Consider the following 19,860-nt stretch of genomic DNA (forward strand, 5'->3'; position numbering starts at 1 on the left):
AACCAGCTAGTGTCGTCCTCAGTACGTACTGAGGTGAATGAGAACTGTGCGAGGACGATTGTACCATATGAGGACGACCTCAGGACATCGAGTGTTGCCTGGGTAGAGAGCGTCCGTTGACCCAGGGATGGTAACTTTTTGAAGTTGAAGGGAAGAGCCATTCTCGAGGAGCTGCTGGAGTTCGGTGTCCGTTTTCTGAGCTTCAGCGAGGGCGTCAGTTGTAGCGGTTGGTAGCTCGACAGCCGAGACGCGAGAGAGTGCGTCGGCGACCACGTTTTTCTTTCCGCTGATGTGGCGGATATCTGTGGTGAATTGAGCGATGAAGGACAGCTGGTTCTGCTGGAGCGGTGGAAGTTTTTCGCGGCGTTGGGAGAAGGCGTAAGTGATAGGTTTATGGTCGGTGTATATGGTGCAGTGCTGTGCCTCGAGGATGTGGCGAAAGTGTAGGACTACTTCGTAGATGGCAAGGAGCTCTCTATAGTAGGCTGGCCAGGTCGTCTTCGCAGGGAGCGAGGTTGCATCGCCGATGCTGCCGGAAGGCGGGGGCGGCTTCGGGGAAGAGAGTTTCTTCGAGAAGAACGCCAAGGGGCGCCAGTTGTTTCCCACACGCTGCATGAGAGAGGCTCCGACGGCGGTGCTAGAGGCGTCTATGAAAAGACCCAGGGGCGCCTCTGGCTTGAGATAGGAGAGCAGCGTAGCGTTGCAGAGGGCAGTTTTGCAGTCTTCGAACGCTTGCGTTAAGGCTGGGGTCCAAGTGACAGGATGTTTGCCGCGTTGGCCAGTCAACGCATCATGGAGAGGGGCCTGATATGTGGCCGCTTTAGGCACGAAGCGCCTGTAAAAGTTGAACATGCACAGGAAACGGCGGAGGTCATTCGCTGTGGCAGGCAGCGCATAATTTTGCAGGGCCAGGATGCGGTCAGGCAAGGGTCTAGTTCCTTCTGTAGAGATTTCACGGCCAAGAAACGTGACGACGGGGGCGCCGAGCGTGCTCTTCTGAACGTTTATGAATGAGCCGTGTTCGTCGAGGCGCTGGAACAGTTGACGAAGGTGTTGGCGATGTTCCGTTTCGTTGCTGGAGAAGATCAAGATGTCGTCTAGGTAGACGAAACAGAAGTCCAGGCCGCAGACGTCGTCGTCGATGAAGCGTTGAAAGGTTTGCCCCGTGTTGCGGAGACGAAAACTCATGAAAGAGAATTCGAATACACCGAAAGGCTTGATAATTGCGGTCTTTGGGACGTCATCCGGGTTTACAGGAATTTGTGTGTAGGCCTTTACGAGGTCCACCATTGAGAAGATAGTGCTGCCGTCTAAGCGGTGTGCAAAGTCCTGTATATGACGGACGGGGTACCTGTCGGGGACGGTGCGGGCGTTGAGGGCGCGATAATCTCCGCAGGGGCGCCAGGCATTGGTCTTGTAGCGGCCGGGAATGTCGGCTGCCGGAGGCAGCGAGAAAGGAGACGTGAAGCAGGTTTGGAGTTGCAGGGCAAGACTGTTTATTTCCTCTCCGTGCGAGTGACGAGAGCTCCCCTCGACGAGGGAGAGAAGGAGGCACCCCCGCGTTCTTCTACAAGAAAAAGGAAAAGGGGGCCACCGAGCGAGCAGACGTAGCATGCGGCCGGTCTAATCCCCGGAGCCGGCCCCGACAACACGTTGTTCCCCGAACACGGAGGAGGAGGCGCTGGCGCCGCGAGTAGGCGCGCTGTCGACGGCCGGCTGCAGACGGGATAGAAAAGAATGCGGTGGTGCTTAGCAGCTTCCGCTACAAAGGCTCCCCCCCTAGATTGCGGAGCTTTTAAAGAAGGACAGCAGTTACGGGCTGAATAGTGAAAGGTCACAGTCCAATGGTTAGCACTGAAATCGTACGTGAGAGGCTGCTTGAATGGAAACTTCAATATGAGCAGGCTTGGCGCGGTCAACGGCGACGACTTCTCGTTTCCCCCGCACGTCGATTGCGATGGTTTTGTTAGTACGTCCCAAAACTTTGAATGGGCCATCGTACGGCGGAGTAAGGGGCGGCTTCGTTGCGTCGTGTCGCACGAACACATGGGTAGCAGAGTCCATGTCAGGAAAAGTGAAAACTTTCCTGTTGCGGGCGATGCGAGGCGCTGTTGGCCTGAGTTGCGCGAGCCATGCGCGCAGCTTCTCGATGTGATCGGAGGCTGTTGGGGCGGAAGGTGTCTGGTCGGAGAAGAATTCTCCCGGGAGGCGCACTGTTGAGCCGTAGACCATTTCCGCTGCGCTGAAGCCGAGGTCTTCCTTCACCGTTGAGCGTAGGCCAAGAAGAACGAGCGGGAGCTTCTCCACCCAGTGCTGGCGGTCGAGTTTCGCTGCCAGTGCGGCTTTGAGTTGCCGGTGGAAGCGCTCAACCATTCCGTTGCTGGCGGGGTGGTAGGCGGTTGTATGCTGCAGCTTCGTGCCGAGGAGCGTTGAAAGTGCGGTAAAGAGGTTGCTCTGGAATTGCCGTCCCCGGTCAGTTGTTATGCGGGCGGGGCAGCCAAAGCGGGACACCCATGTTTGAATGAAGGCCTGCGCGACGGTCTCAGCTGATATGTCCGCAATTGGTATAGCTTCGGGCCACCGGCTGTACCTGTCGATGCATGTGAGCAGGTACCTAAATCCTTGGCAGGCCGGTAGTGGTCCCACGAGGTCGAGGTGAACGTGGTCAAACCGCGACTCAGGAGTCCGAAATTCCTGTAGTGCAGCCCGATTGTGGCGAGTCACTTTCACTTGCTGACACGTTTCACATGTCCGAGCCCATCGTCGCACGTCCGCGTTGACTCCGGGCCAAACGAAGCGTTGCGTTATCAGCCGCTGGGTGGCACGGACACCTGGGTGGCTGATGGAGTGGAAAGTGTTGAATACCACTCGGCGAAAGTTCAGTGGGACAAAAGGTCGTGGTGCTGCCTGGGAGGTATCGCAGGTTATCGTGCTCTGGACGTAGGGAAGTGCAACCTCCGAGAGCACGAGTGAAGATCCCCCTCCCTTCAGTCTTGTCAACTCGGGGTCGTCCCGCTGGGCTGCGGCCATAGCTTCGAAGTCCAGGACTTCTGTGCCGGAAGCATTGACGCGAGACAAGGCGTCAGCTGCTTCATTTTCGACCCCGGGAACGTGGCGGATGTCTGTAGAAAACTCGGAGATGAATGAGAGCTGACGGATCTCTCGTTCTGAGTAGGAGGAACTGTTGTTTTTGAATACGTAGGTGAGGGGCTTGTGGTCTGTTAAGATGTAGAACTCACGGCCTTCGAGGAAGTAGCGGAAATGCTTAATGGAACAATATATTGCGAGCATCTCCCTTCCAAAAGTGCTGTACCGTGCTTCTGCAGGCTTCAGACGTTTCGAAAAGAAGCCCAGTGGCTTCCACTGGGCGCCCTCCTGTTGCTGCAGCACTGCTCCGACCGATGTGGAGGAAGCGTCCACCATGAGGCGTGTAGGAGCTTCAGGCCGTGGATGAATGAGGAGGGTAGCCGCGGCTAGCTCGTCCTTAGCTTTCTGGAAAGCGTTCTGGTGTTCGTCAGACCAACAAAATTCTGGTGCCTTTTGGTCGTCTCGGCGCAGCAGGTCGGTCAATGGCTGGAGCACTCGAGCACAAGACGGAATGAAGCGCCGGTGGAAGTTTAAGAGCCCGAGGAACTCCCTCAGCTTGCGAAAAGATGTTGGAGCTGGAAACTTCTTGACGGATTCCACCCTCGATTCCAATGGCATAATGCCTTCAGCAGTGATGTGGTGGCCGAGGAAGTTGAGCGCCTCTACTCCAAACACGCACTTTTGAGGTTTCAACACCAGACCGTGCTCATCCAAACGCTGAAAGAGCTGGCGGAGGTGCTCTTCGTGCTCCGCAGGCGTTCTGCTGGCCACCAAAATGTCATCCAGGTAGACAAAGATGAAAGGAAGACCCCGGGTGACCTCATCCATGAACCTTTGAAAGGTCTGTGCGGCATTTTTCAAACCGTAGGGCATGCGGACAAACTCAAACAGGCCGAACGGAGTTGTTATGGCTGTTTTTGGTATGTCCTGCGGTTCGACGGGGATTTGGTGGTATGCCGCTACAAGGTCGATCTTGCTGTATATTTTCGTACCTGCCAGCCGCGCGCTGAAATCGTGAATGTGTGGCAGAGGATACTGGTCCGGCGTTGTCGATGCGTTCAAGGCTCTGTAATCACCACACGGGCGCCAATCGTCGTCCTTAGGCACCATGTGTAGCGGCGATGAATGGTTGCTAGACGAAGGGCGAACAATTCCCAGCTGCAGCATATGCTCGAACTCCCTGCGTGCAGCTTGAAGCCTTGTGCTGGACAGCCGTCGTGGCCGGGCGGTGACTGGCGGCCCCGTGGTGACGATGTGGTGAGTCACGTTATGTTTCACCGGCTGTTCCGTGTTGCGGGGCTTGGTGAGCGAGGGGAATTTGGCCAGGACGTGGTGGTAGGCTGATACTGGCTGGAAGGCGCAGATGCCAGATGAGCAGATGTTTGACTCCAAACCACGTACTTTGAGGGATGTGTTGTTATCCTTGAGGCAACGGTCACGTACGCTCACATCCAGGTTGAAGTGGCTGAGAAAATCTGCTCCGAGTATGGCGAAATTAACATCCGCCACCACGAAGACCCAGCGAAACAGGCGCCTGAGTCCGACGTCTATTGTCAGCGAGCGGAAGCCGTACGTAGCGATGGCAGTGTTGTTCACTGCCTGCAGCGACGATGTGTTCTTGCTACGTCGGCGATCCTCGGGGGTTGCCGGGACAATAGAGATTTCGGCTCCCGTGTCGACTAGCAGGCGCGAGTTGCTTACGCGGTCGACTACGAAAAACAGGCGGCTGGGTGGAGGGCCGATGTCGTAAGCCGCCGTTAACGACTGGCCGGAGCGTTTCCCGGAAACGAGCAAGGTTGAGTGCAGCGGCTAGCACCCGTGCCGAAACGACGGTGGTACCAGCAAACTCCGTCCTGTGTATCTCGTGCATGGCTTCTCTGGGAAGAGCTTGGATGTCTTGAAGGGGATCGGTTGCGTCGTTGCTCGTCCTGTTGGGGAGCGCCAGATAGCACAAGTTTCTGCATGGTCTCGGTAAGGTGTTGCAGTTTCTCCTCAAGGCGCGACAGTCGATCTGGTTGCTCATGGGTTCTTGCAGCAGCTATGGGCGCAAAGGTTGGAGTTGAGTATTCCGTGATGCGATCGGCAAGTTGCGCTAGTCGATCAAGGGACGTCTCATTTGAACCCGCGAGAACCACGCGCACCGACTGGGGGAGCCGTTGCAGGAAAAGTTCACGAAGAAGTGGGAGCTGGCCGTCCTGACGCGCGTGCACACCGAGTAGTTGCCGCATACGGTGCAGCAGTTGGGAAGGTCGTTGGTCGCCCAGCTCTTCGCGACACAAGAGCTGCTGCAGTCTGCTTTCTTCAGGCGCCTCGAGGCGGTCCAGCACCGTCTTTTTGAGGGTGTCATATTCTTCTTGCGCGGGGGGTGAAACCAAAATGTCGTCGATAGCGTCGGCGATTTCGGGGGGCAGGGCTGCGACGACGTGAAGGTATTTTGTCGACTGCGAGGTGATGTGCCGGAGTTGAAAACGGGCCTCCACTTGGCTGAACCAAACTCTTGGATTTTTCGGCCAAAAATTTGGTAGCTTCAGTTCTGTGGCGATGACCGCAGGCGTGGAGGCAGCAGCGTTGTCGTCGGAGCTCATCGCGGCGTGTTTGTTGAAGCGTTCGGGTCACCAATTTGTAGCGGCCGGGAATGTCGGCTGCCGGAGGCAGCGAGAAAGGAGACGTGAAGCAGGTTTGGAGTTGCAGGGCAAGACTGTTTATTTCCTCTCCGTGCGAGTGACGAGAGCTCCCCTCGACGAGGGAGAGAAGGAGGCACCCCCGCGTTCTTCTACAAGAAAAAGGAAAAGGGGGCCACCGAGCGAGCAGACGTAGCATGCGGCCGGTCTAATCCCCGGAGCCGGCCCCGACAACACGTTGTTCCCCGAACACGGAGGAGGAGGCGCTGGCGCCGCGAGTAGGCGCGCTGTCGACGGCCGGCTGCAGACGGGATAGAAAAGAATGCGGTGGTGCTTAGCAGCTTCCGCTACAGTCTTCTTTGGTACCAGATGAAGTGGTGAGGCGTAAGGTCCCTCCGAGTGGCGGGCAGTACCTTCGCGGAGCATGGCTTCGAATTCGGCCTGTGCGATTCGTAGCCGGTCCGGGGCTAGCCGACGGGCGCGGCATGAGACCGGGGGGCCGGGAGTAGTACGAATGTAGTGCACGGTTGAGTGGCGCACCTCTCGCGGACGCCCGCTAGGTCAAGTCAGGTCGGGAGATTCTGCGAGGATGTCATAGTATGACGACTGGTTCCCAATGGTGAGTGCCTGGACGTTAGGCTGTTGGGTGGTCGCACGTTGACCCGGCGTGAATAGGCCTGTTGTCGCGTCGATAAGTCGGTCATATCGGCAGTCAGGTAGAAGATTGTAGTACGCCAAGTCGGACCCGATGATCGGCTCTGCGACGTCGGCGATGACGAAATTCCATGGAAAATATCGACGCAGGTTTTTGAAGTTGACGTTAAGGCGGAGCGAGCCGTAGGTCTTGATGGTCGAATGGTTCGCCGCGCTGAGCTCAAAGGACGTGCAAGGACGCTTGTCACGCAGGAAGGTTCAGGGAAAGCAACAGATGTCGGAGCCACAGTCGACGAGAAACCGCCGCTTTGTGAATTGGTCGGTGACGAATATGCGACGACCTCTAAGTTGGCAGCTCGCGGCCGTCTCTACGGGCTGCCGTTGAAGTTTCCCTGACGTCCAGCTGAGCAAGGTGGTTGACATTTCCGGGCTTTGTCCCCGAAGCGGCGATGGTAGTAGCAGGGGCCGTTATCATTTCTGTGCGATGAAGCGGCGTTGTTGTCTTGGCTTTGGGAGCGTTTTTGTGGACACAGCTTCGGGCTTTGATCCAGGTGCCTTTGAATTGAGTCCAACTGACGGGTGATTTCGTCGACACGGCGCGCGAGCTCGCTGCTGGACTGTCGGGTGTCAACGGCGTTGACGGAGAGGCGATGCTGGCAACGAAATCTCGACGACTTGATCAGCAATGTGAGAGAGCTGGTCCAGCGGCAGATTCGGCTGCACCTGGAGGATGGCCTGCGCATGTGAAGGTAGACGCTGAAGCCAGATGATACAGAGGAGGGAGTCGTCGACCGGGGTGCTGCCCAAGAGGTCAGGCATGTAACGCAGGAGCTGCGATGGCTTGCGGTCACCGAGTTCTTCGTGCTGGAGTACGTGACGCACCTTCTCGTCTTGTGAAGGTGAAAGCCGGCGGATCAATTCCCTCTTCCGGTGTAGGTAACAGTCATCAGCCGGGGATTCGCAAGTATATCGCAAACCTCAGCCGCAAAGCGAGAGTCTAGATGGGCGACGACGTAGTCATAGCGCGTCCGGTCCTGGGTGATGCGTGCCGTAGAAAACTGCGCCTCGACTTGAGCGAACCACATGTCAGGCGCCTCTGCCCAAAACGGCGGAAGATTGACGGCGACGCGACAAACGTCCGTGTTGGTGGCAGCCGCAGCAATGGAGGCGCCCGAGGTGGCAGGGACCGCTGGAGCGAAGTTTTGGGGAGCGTGACCCAAGTGGGGTGATGCACGGTCGTTGGACGAGAGTGCTTCGTTTTAATTGCGCTGCTGCTGTTCCCGGAGCTGCTGCTCTTGGTTCTGGATCACTTGCTGCTGGGCCTGCAGTTGTTGTTGCAGTTGTTGTACTTGTTGAAGGGCAGCAAGGGTTTCCTCGTCGGCCATGGCGGTGCGGTACGTTCGTTTTCCGGGTCACCAGATGTGGAATAACATAACTTTAATGTTTCCGCACTGAAGGTTCTACGACGACTGCTCCTGAATCGGGGCACACACATAGTTTTCTTGCTTATTCCGGGCGAGAGTGTTCTTATCGCTGGCGCCTGTGTTTGGAGGCATCACCGCGACGCGCAGGCGCGGAAGCGGCGCCGACCCGTTTCGCCAGTCTGTACTGGTCAGCCCTACCCTATTCAAAAGTGCTCACCACTAAGATGTTCTGAATCTTGTTGGGGCAGGTGACGTCGTACTCTCTGTCCTCAAACGGTATGCCAGCTGCTTAGTAGATGCACCTGTTGATTTCCGTCGGGCCGTGAAAAGCCACACATAGTACTCCACTGGGTCTAATAACCACCTTATAGACACCAGCAGGTAACCTAGGCATCCTTGCTGCTCCTAATCTCAATTCGGCCGAGCTAATTGGTTTTTGTTTTTTGTCTTGCCAGTTGTCTAGACCCCAGGCCATCACGTTTAGAATGCTCCAGACCAGATCCTATCCAAGCCTATTTTTCCTCAGAATAGTCTCGTCAGAGGCTTTTCACTCTACCTGTCCTGATTGTGGTGAGGTTAGTGACTTAACACATATGCTCTGGCACTGACCCTCGTTACGGTGCCCAAGTCGGCTCACAGAAAAAGATTGGGACTCTGCCTTACGAAGTTCATAGTTTCTCCCACAGCTACAGGCTGTCCAGAGAGCCAACGTTGCGGCGGTGAGGCTAGGCTATATGCTTTGACGCATGTATACAAACGCCAACCTATGCACATTGAGGCGGCTCATGAAAAGAGCTGACGCTAGACGAAATATTGAAGTTCATTAGACTTCTGATTTATAAAGGGATTATTGACATCACGGGCATCGAACTATATTAGAACACATGGAGGCTCCTATTGCCAAAAATATATTAGTGAGAAAATTCAACAAGTTTCCTTGTGTCTCACCAAATACCGAGCAATGCTTCACCGCATGGCACAAGTACCGCATCGTACTTGTGCCTTGCGGTGAAGCATTGTGCCAAGTGCCATGCGGTCACCGCATGGTACTTTTCAAACTGGCAAAAGCGATCTTTTAAGACATATGAAAAATAACCATATTCGCACGGTAACGAAAAAGTTAAACAAATAACTATAATACCAAATAAAGATATCTTACAGCCAACGCTCGGCACTAATAATGGGTCAGAAGTGGCCAAGCATGGAGGACAATTGAACAACACAAGCATCACAAGTTTTCGAATTTAATTTCAGGGATGCTTTAACCTGCTCTAGATATGCATTTTTTTGTTCTAATAGCAACATTTTGTTGCTCCAAATCCTATTGCAGCTGTACCATGCCTGCTTTTCCAGCCCTTTCTACAGCGGCTACCAAGGTAAAGGCACTGGCTCCTGTTTTTTCGAGCATAAAATTTATATAGCACATTTTACACAGTTTGAATCAAAGTACAGCACAAGTTTTCAATATGTTGGCTCCACAACAAATGCAAATTTTTTCGTATTAGTGTGTAATGCTTCTAATTTGGCTGGTGACTGTATAGGTTGCAATGGCAACTACAGGCTGGAAGATTTATTTGGAGGTTATGTTCCTAGACAAGTTTCATCGCACATTTCATGTGTAGCAATTCTGGTGGGTGCACGACATGTACCCTTACTGCATTGTACTTTTTGCGGATGCACCCGGATAAGTGCAACATTGGGTTGCACGATTATTCTTCTCTGTGTTGAATTCGGCTCCAGTCTTGTACTCCCACATACTGCACATATATGATTCCTCGCAGTTTGAGTGCCTCACCCGGCAGCGTTGCTGAGAGGAAGCGTGCCATCACGCAACTGCCATCAACAGCTCAACCACATGGCAGTGATGGTAGTGGTGATCGAGAGGATAGTGAGAGCCAGCGATATGGCTGCTTTCTTTGAAAATATGGTGCATATAGCTGGCCTTGTGGTGACCACAGCAAGAAGTAATTCACATGGGTTTAAAGGATATTCTGTGCCATTTATGTGTCACACCTTTAAACATGGTTTGGTCGAGTGTAGTCTGTCAGGCCTGCTTGTAGCATCAATACTGCTTTCATTGAGTGTAGCACACATAGCTTTGAGCCTACTTTTGTGTACTCCTGCTAAAATAAAAATAGTCCTACATCGGCCAGGATTGCCAAGACCGCTATAACTTCTGAAGGGTACTTGAATATAAAATTGTGTTTCATTATCATCGTCAGTGTAACTATGCCCGCTGCAAGACAAAGGCCTCACCCATTGTTCGTTTATGCCTAATAAAAAAACAAGAGTAGCATAAATAATATACAGACAATATCATTTGCATTGTGACAAAATGTGAAATGGTACAACATTGTCTGTCTTTCACATTAGAATGCAAGATATTGCCACAGTTGTCATAACACACAAATTTGTGTTATTTTTTTAGAAGCTATTTATCTTTTCAAAGCATAATGACCCTGGTTGCCAGGCACCGAAATGCACTCAAGGTAAGTCGTTATTGATTCTGAACAAACTGGTAGAGCGAATGTGTCCTCTGGCTCCATTCGCAGTCAATATTTTTATGCCTTAGGTTCTATATCACACCAATTTATTTGTGCACAGAAAATGATTCTTCCTGTTTTTTTTTTCCCAGGATTCACGTTGCACCATTATGGAACACGTGTGGAAACTTGGGCACCTTGCAACCATGGGGATTCACAAGACACCACCTGCAAATTAATGACTGGTATTAAAATACAAGTATAATTCTATACAATAAAGTCTAATCCAATAACATCTAAGCATTTCTTATGAGTTGTGAATGCAAAGCAACAGGAAACAACCAGTTGAACATTAAGGCAGCCATAGGAGTAGCCTGTGTGTCAACACTGCTTTTCCCCAGCATTCAAAATTATTATGTTGTTTTCATACATGATTTTCTTTCTGGTGATCACTGAGATAAATATCAAAGTCAAGCAAGAGCATGTACATCATCTGTAGCTGAATCAGACAAGAAAAATGGCACCATCCAGTCCAGCAGCTTGCTAGAGGGCCAGCCAATTGCATGGTTAAGTTGGCATAGTAGTAAGAGATTTCTGGCTGAGGTAGTGCCTTGTTAGAATGCTTTGCCTAATGACTCGCGTTATTCTCTTCTGTCTCAATGACCCCAATTCGAGGCCATTTGTTCAAGTGGAGCTGATTGCGAACAAAACATTTTGTACTTTCAACCAGAATTTCTCACGTGGAGAGCAGAGCATTACCTTACTTAAGCTCAATGGGATGGCCCTCGATGTCCCGCATCTGTGATACATAGTGTGTATGAAAATGGCATTTCTCAGCGAAAATCAGCCTCTTTGTCTTAGCAGGAAGCAATTATATTTTTTTCTAGGTTTTTGTGGTTTCTTTTTAGCTAGTATGTTGAACAGCACTACTACAGGGTATTCAGTCAAGTTGTAATCAATTTTTAGGCATAATCTTTGTTATAAATTTCAGTAAACAAGCATTCGAATTGCTTGTCCCCAATCGGTGTGTATGGGTCTTATGACCACAGAATTGATAACAGGAAGGCACCTGACTGAAGAAAAAGTGCAAGTCCTTCCTACAAAAACATGCTACTGATCTTTCACATTCTGATGATTCTGAATTTATTGGCAATGATGCTTACAATGGCAGCCATGTGGAACATGATAGTGAAGACAGCAATGGCCAACAAGATGCCTCAATTGGCACATTGCCTGAAACAAGGAGTCCAGTGAAGAGGAGGAGGAGAGCGTCAAAATAATGTGCATTGTCAAGTGGAAAGACAGTGGAAAAAAGAGTGTGAGTGGTTGCTAAGTGTAAAAGAATTATAACCAAGGTCAACTTCATCAGCTGCTTTGTGTCCTACTGTCACATTTATTGAAGACAAGGAAGAATACTATCTAAACGTTCTCTCAGTTTTTGTGTGTAACATTCATGCTCTAATGAATGAATGAAATGTAAGAGCAAGCAATGGTCTCGTTTATATATGTGTGTCACTATTATATATGTGTGTATATAATAACTTTTTATATATGTGTGTATATTTTGTCAACGACGCAGTTCATCATTATACTAGTCATCGCATCGCTGTTCGATCACTTCAGCGGTTCGGAGGTTTCGCTTGATAGCGAATCGCTAGTGTTTTCGTGCGAAAAAGAAAAGTATAGTCGCAAAGTATAGTTTACTGGTAGAAAACGTAGAGTTGAGTCGGGATTCCCGAATGACGCAAGTTTCGAAATGGCTCAGGAATCTCTAATAAGGTGCTTGAGATCATATTTAAACAAATATAAATGCGACAAACCTTCACAAAGGACAAATTGTTCGCAGTGTACTTATATTTATGGTTTCATTTGAAAAATTGAGAAAGTATCGGCTCTTTGTGTATCTTCCTTCCTAAATGCTTAGTTTATTTAGCACTGGGTGTATCGTATTAATGAAATTTGTCATCGCGCTGCTGATCAAGGACACGACATTGTTTTAGAATGGTTGCCGGGCCGCTGTGGCATCAGTGATAACCACCTCGCCGACGACGCTGCCCGATGTGCCCACGATGTAGCGTCCACATTGTTAATACCCTTGTCAAGAGTTGACGCAGCTAGAGAACTTCGTTACATCGCGCATAATGCCACGCTTGCGCACTGGAATTCTCCACCTAACTCCAATCAATGCCCTAAGAATCTGAAGTCATTACTCCAGAAACAACTGCCATCCAAGATTTCTCGACGTGACGCTACAATGCTGTGCCGGCTGTGAACTGGGGTTGCGTTTACTAAGTCATTCAGCTATCGCATTGGCATGGCGGATTCATCCATGTGTGAAAGCTGCAACTGTATAGAGACTATCAAACATCTCTTGTGCCACTGTGCCCAATTTGATGAAGATCACCGGACTCTCCAGTGTGCTTTGAATAGACTCGATGACCGGCCATTTAATGAAGCAAAGATCTTAGAAGCCTGGTCGCGCAGCACATCAGCACAGAAAGCCACACGAGCCCTCCTGAGATACTTGACGGCAACTTCATTGAGGGACCGCCTGCGAAACTCGGCATTGTGTGTGATGTGACATGTGTCTATCCTTCTCTCTTTTTCACTCCCCTCTCCCCATGTGTAGGGTAGCAAACTGGACGCATAGTCTGCTTAACCTCCCTAGCTTTCCTACATTTCTTCTCCCCCTCTCTTCACACGCACGCACACACAAATAAAGCAATAGCCATCTTGCACAGCTAACCACCCCTATGATAGTGTAATTAGGTTTTTCTCAAAAACACTTGAGCTCTATAGTGCTGTTATAGCCATTCTAGTTGAACCAAGCATCAAAACTGACTATTTATTGTCTGATGATGATTGATATGTGGGGTGTAACGTCTCAAAACCACCGTATGATCATGAGAGATGCCGTAGTGGAGCGCTCTAGAAATTTCGACCACCAGGGGTTCTTTAACGTGCACCAAAATCTGAGCACATGGGCCTACATTTCTGCCTCCATCGGAAATGCAGCCGCCGCTGCCAGGATTTGATCCCGCGACCTGCGGGTCAGCAGCCGAGTACCTTAGCCACTAGACCACCGCGACGAGGCACTATTTATAGTCTTCTTGAGCATTTATGATTATGCATTTAATTACACTGCAGAGTTCACAGCTTTATATTGCCTGACAACATGAAAGAATTTCAAGCATAGATGTCATTTATGATTAAGAAAGTTAAACGATGTTATCAACGTTGCCTGGAACAATTTAGCATCAAACAAAAACATCAACATTATTTATGTCAAGCTCAACTGTGACCTAGTTCAGGTAGATACCGATCTCATTCATTCACTGTGTCAACAGCAACTACACTGAACACGCTGCAACAAAGTTTATCAACAAAGTATACCCATTTTTTGATAGGCTGAACAAACTGAGGCCAACCTATAAACAGCTTCAATGTTATAACAAAAAAACATGTAGGCATTTCGTAGATTTATTTTGTATATCACAGGCTAAATAAAATGGAAAGTAGATACGACGTTAAGGATGTTTTTGAGCTTGCCAATAAGCTAGGTAATATTTTGTGCAGCTGTGCAGAAAAAGAATGATATATGAGAAGCAAACTGACATCTTTTTGTAACATGCACCGACGAATTCACTAATTGCCATACAGGTGTGGTGCATAAGTTTACTTTTAGTTGCAGCCTTTTCTATGTAGAGGGGATGGGCTGCTGTATTTTTTGGAGTTTAACGAAATACAAGAGTATGCTATCCAAAGGCTAACCTTCTAACCTATCCTGACATTGTCAAGAGTAAGTGCATGCTGCAATTCGATGAATATGCAGTTTTGTACAGATACAGAAATGAAAAATGCATCCGACTATTGACACTTGACATATCGATAACAGTGGTAGCTCATGCATGAATCAACAGTCCATTAACCTACACAGAAACAAATCAAATGCCTTAATAGTTATCATGTACATAGACTACCATGTGTGCTGGATTGATAAATTGACCTATTGCTTGTTCATGCAGAAATAAGTTTTCACGTCTTCTTTCTTTTTTGCCACTGTGCACCTTTGCAGTTGTTAGACAGTGTTAATAGTATGGTGACATCGTTCTTGCGTTTGTGCTCACATGCCTAGTCAGAATGAATGCTCACCAAGTAGCCCCTTTCTCTTATACTAACCAGTATGTTGCGCAACAAGCTTTCATGCCACACTATGGAGTCGTTCCATTCACAGTACGTAGTCATAGACTTTCATGCGCACCATAATCAGAGCTGGAAATTGCAGGGAGTATGCTATTACCTACCTCTGCTGTGTTTTCTGCTTACAACATAAAAGGAAGTGACACTGAGAAGCCACACTGAATTCACAGCAACTAATGGAATATGTAAAGCTGTGGCACGTTACCATTTCGCATGTTACCGTTCCATGATCGGCTCAGGTTAGATCTGTGGTTTCCATTATTAGACTTAAAAAAAACAGGTACCTAAAAATTGGTTCCTGGTCCCTTTAAAATGAGACATTTAGTGTACATTCTGGTTGTCTGTACTTCAGCGACGTTACGGCGTCCAACGTGCTGTCGTCGCTCGTTTAATGCGAGGACGAAGGTGTGCTGCTTGGGAAGGAAGCGAGATGCCAAAGCATAGCAGAGGCTGTGGCAGCCAGCCAGGCAAAAGCCCCTGATCGTTCTAGGCGCTTCGCACCACCGATGCTCGTCGTCTTTTTCTCTGACTGGCTAGCCACTAAGAGTGCTGCCCTACAGTATCAAGAGCAGAGCTTAATTGAACTGTTGCTGTGTAGTAGGCGATTTGTCCTCCATATTTCTACTTTATAATTTTGCCAAAGCTGGCATAATTTATTGTGTATTTTACCCATAGCCATAATTATTAGAATAATGTCGATCATAGCAGGTTTTTGAATATGCACCTAAATATAAATGCGTGGGCCTTTTTTGATTTTTCCTCCATCAAAATGCAACCATCACCTCGAAGAATTGAACGAACCCATGTCTTTGTGCTTAAAAGTGCTACACCATACCATGGCAAGTTCTACTTGTGTTATCCTTGTGTACCGCTGGTAAAAGTAAGGAAAATAGACGTACAAAATCTCCATTTCATTTAAACCTGAACAAAAGTTAGCTATGCTTGAATAAATGAAGAGTATAGCCGATTTCTAATAGTTGCATTGAAGCATTTATTGGATGTAAAGCATCTTGTTACAGACCACAGGGCAATCTTGTAATGTATCTTTTTCTCTGTCTGGCTTCTTGTGTACGCTTAGGTAGTTTTTTTAATAAGGTGCTGCCATAAAATTTGTGGCTTGCGTGTTTTTTATTGAAAATGTTTCTTATTCTTCTAGGAAGCATGGTGCATGCTTCAGGATTCACATATTCTAGCTAAATAATTTGATATCACCTTATTGCACAAATTACTGCTTCCAGCTGCGGTTTCTGGGCGCCAAGATGGACAGTGACATTAGTGCGTTGAAAGCTAGAGCATGTGGGCCCACAAAGCTGGAACACACAGAGTGGTGCATCTTCTGCTCTTACACACACACGCACACACAAAAGCAACTGTCTGGCTACTGTCAGAATTCAAAAATTTTTCTAATAAAAATATTAGCACATATATAATTTCAGTATGTGCAGAAGTCTTTGCAGAGTACCCGGTTACTAGACGATGGTATCGACATCTTGTGACACCTCATACAACCACAATTATAAGGACGTTTCTTTGTTTTTCCTGAGTGGTCATGGTGAAAAATGTTTAAAGAAGCTTTGCATTCGGAGCTACATCACTGATGAGAATTGACATTAGCAGAGAATTAGAATGTAGGTCATCAGCATTAAACCAATCGGTTATTTGATTTCGAAAACCGGATTGACCGGATATTTGGTTGGTTATTTGGTTAACAATATAGAGATATTCGGATAATCGAATAACTGGATTTTCATTTTGTAATGCTAGTATAAATACTCATTTTCTTGGATTCTCGTGTTTGTAGGAAACATAGCAACCGTTTGTACATGTCCGATATGTGCTTTTATTGATCGCCACATAATGTTCATTTGTCTTAATGTAGGAACATTACGTGGGTCGCTAGTGATAATGCCTCTTGAAAGGTGATTAGCTATTCACAAACATACCCTTAGATATTGCAATGGGTATGAGCCAAGAAAGGAGAAGAGGAGGAAGGCGTGAACTGCTGCAGATACCGACGCCATTATTACCCAGCGCTAGTCGCTACCCATGTACCCAAATAACAAAGAGAAAATGGCCTTTGTGACACCTGACAACCTTTATGAATTTAATGTTATGCCGTTCGGTCTTTGTAATGTACCGGTAACGTTTGAACAATTTATGGGCACAATACTTCGAGGACTTAAATGAGAAATTTCTTTGTGCTACCTAGATGATGTGGTGAATTTCGGCAGCACACTGAACGAGCATAACAGACGGCTCAGTCTTGTTTTGGGTTGTATACAAAAGGCCTGCTTGATCCTAAACTCTAAGAAATGTCATTTTGGTTAAACAGAGACATTAGTACTTGGACATCTCGTTGGCAAAAATGGAGGCCGTCAGCTCTTTCGAACCGCCAAAATCGGTGCAGGAATTGAGGGGCTTCTTGGGCCTATGCTCATATTTTTGTCGTTTTGTTTCGAGGTTTGCCGACGTGGTGCATCCCCTAACATCCTCTTCAAAAGGATGTCTTTTTCAACTGGACTTCAGCTTGAAACGATGCGTCCCACCAGCTTAAGTTTCCGGTAACGTCGGCACCCATACAGCGTCACTTCAATGCGTCCTTGCTACGAAAGTGCATGTGGATACTAGTGGCATCGGCATCAGTGCTGTACTTGTGCAGCGTCATCAAGGAGCTGAGCCTGTAGTGGCTTATGCCAGTCGCTCTTTCAACGAAGCTGAGCGCAACTAAACCGTAACAGAACAAGACGGCTTGGCAGCTGTTTTTCCGGTACAAAAATTTAGACCTTATATCTATGGACGTCCGTTCACTATCCTTACCTACCATCCCGCTTTAAGCTGGCTGGTGAATCTTCGTGATCCGACTGGTCGACTGGCGCATTGGGCTCTTGAACTTCAGGAGTATGACTTCGTCATTTCGTTCAAGTCTGGACGCCGCCACGCAGATGACGACCGTCTCTCCCGCCTTCCCCTGAAGATGACTGAGTGTGAAGAAGACAGTTTTGACGACTGTCTTGTCACCATTTCTTCCACATTCCCAGACTTAATTACTTTCAAGAAAAACAAGAGGCTGATATTAGCTTGGAGTCATTAATTGTCGCGGCATCGCGTCCTCGCGCCACCGGCCGTTTTTGTGTCTTTGACGGCGTTCTATACAAGACAAATTATTCGGGTAAAGGCAAACGCTTCTTTCTAGTCGTACCACAGAGTCTACAATTTGACGTACTGGAAGCCATGCACGACGATGCGACAGCTGGTTATCTGGGGTTCATCAGAACTTTGAATAGGACACAAGAGCGCTTTTACTGGCCCGAAACGCGGGACACACTCAACCACTATGTCGCAAGTTGCGAACAATGCCAACACTACAAGCAGCCTACGACTCCTCCGCCAGGTCTTCTCCATCCATTGCCACCTCCTCATCTACCATTTGATCAAGTTGGTATCGATCTTTTGGGCCCATTTCCACACTCGTCTAATAGCTATCGATGGAAGATAGTATGCATCCACCATCTAACTCGTTACGGACAAACTGCGGCGATACCATCCTCGACAGCGGCGTGCGTGACCATGTTTTTGTTTAGATTCATCATTTCTCGGCATGGCCCTCCCAGAGTGATCATTAGTGATCGTGGTCATCAGTTTCTTGCAGACGCTGTTGAAGAACTGGTTCGTCAGTGTAATTCGCAGTTCCGCCATTCATTCCCTTATCACCCTCAGACGAATGGGCTTGTAGAATGTACGAACAGGACTCTGACTAACATGCTGGCCATGTACGTATCATCTGACCACAAGGACTGGGATGACGTCCTTCCCTTTATTACCTATGCGTATAACACTGCCAAACACGAGACAACCAATTACGGTCCTTTTTACCTCCTTTGCACATGTTCACCGTTAAGCCGCATCGATACTATTCTACCATTTGACCTCCATAGCAACTACTCTGTCTCGAAGACGCACTGCCTAGCCGAAGAAGCCCGGCGTGTTGCTCGTCTTTGTACTGTGGCTTCGCAACACCGATAGAAGGAAAGTTATGACAGCCGCCATCAGTCTATCACAAACTGCAAAAGAGACTTTGTGTGTTTGTGGACGCCACAACCTGAACGAGGCCTATGCGAAAAGTTTTTACCCCAGTACAGAGGCCCATTCATCATTGTTGATTTGACATACGATTTGACATATGTGGTAGCATGGCTGACATGAGCTGGCCGTCGGTCAAACCGGACCCAGCTGGTACATGTCGCTCGCCTTAAACGGTTGCACCCTAAACATTCCAAGTGATTCATACTCGCCCAGCGGGCTTCGTCTGGGAGCCGAGAAATGCAGCGCGTATGAGCTGAGAGAGAAGAAAGACATGAACTGGTGCAGATACCGATGCCACTATTATCTGACCACCAACATCGCCCTACTAATAGGCACCCTGCGACTTTAACCGCAACAGTATGAATATCCGCAGGGCGCGAAAGTGCATGCACAGTTGAGCAATGGAAAGTCTTTGCATGCACCATTAGTGATTACGTCAGTAATTAATTAATTAATGAGCTATGTAGATTGTGTCGGTGCGTATCCAAATAACCGGATGCATGGTCGTTCAAACCGGATAAGCAGAATTGACGTTTTTTTTAAATCCAGACAACCGGATTTCAAAGCCGGATTCACTTTTCTCCCGTTTAACCCGAAAGCCAGTTTGGCGGATAGTTGTAAGCCCTATTAGAATGTGCCAGATATCTGCAACAACAGTTTTGTGCTGCCCTGATATATCTTAGTGATGCAAAGTGGCCCCACCAATCTGGTCTCACATTTACAGCCATGGTAACCCAGTATGCTTAAGCCAATATGTGTAAACAAATTAAAATTCACTAAAGTTGCCTTCAAAAGTTCGCATGACGATGCAAAGAACTTTTCAAAACACTAGCAAGTTTGGCTACCTCCCCAACACGCTGAGAAAAATTAGTATGTTAGCCTATTTGTTGCCTTGCGCATCAGAGCTGTTGGTCAGTCACTGTTCTTTGCATGTTACTGTAATGTGGTGTCGCATCACTAAAACTTTTTGTTATACTTCCTACACAGTGACGTCAGTGACAGTCGCACTAACGAGGGTTTTCATCTGCGGAAATGAACATTTAGGCACACTTTGCAAGTGAATTGGGATATGTTCTAAACATTTGCAAAGTTCAACACTTTGTGCTGAGTGTCCTTCCGTACAGAGGAAGCCTACAAAAGGCTTTTTAGGGCCCCCAAATTTGGTGGTACCACGCAATCAACATAGTGTTCAAGGTGCTTCAAGAAAAGTTTCTGAAAACTCTTTAAAGTTAGAGAAATTCAATATTTACTTGCTGCCTTACTGATTACTCTTTCTGTAGTAGAAAACATTGTAGAATACTAAATACA

General features: G+C 48.3%; 1 protein-coding gene across 1 annotated transcript in view; it reads right to left on the reverse strand.

Moving 5' to 3' along the window:
* Window positions 1–10,359: 10,359 nt before the first annotated feature.
* LOC142802720 (uncharacterized) overlaps window positions 10,360–19,860 on the reverse strand; it is a 97,211-nt gene continuing 87,710 nt past the window's right edge. The window contains exon 5 of the mRNA XM_075887737.1: window positions 10,360–10,497. Within this exon, the coding sequence (XP_075743852.1) occupies window positions 10,484–10,497 (14 nt within the window). The 3' untranslated portion in view covers window positions 10,360–10,483. The remainder of the gene's footprint in view (window positions 10,498–19,860) is intronic.

The sequence above is a fragment of the Rhipicephalus microplus genome, chromosome 3, assembly GCF_043290135.1.
Source record: "Rhipicephalus microplus isolate Deutch F79 chromosome 3, USDA_Rmic, whole genome shotgun sequence".
NCBI lineage: Eukaryota > Metazoa > Arthropoda > Arachnida > Ixodida > Ixodidae > Rhipicephalus > Rhipicephalus microplus.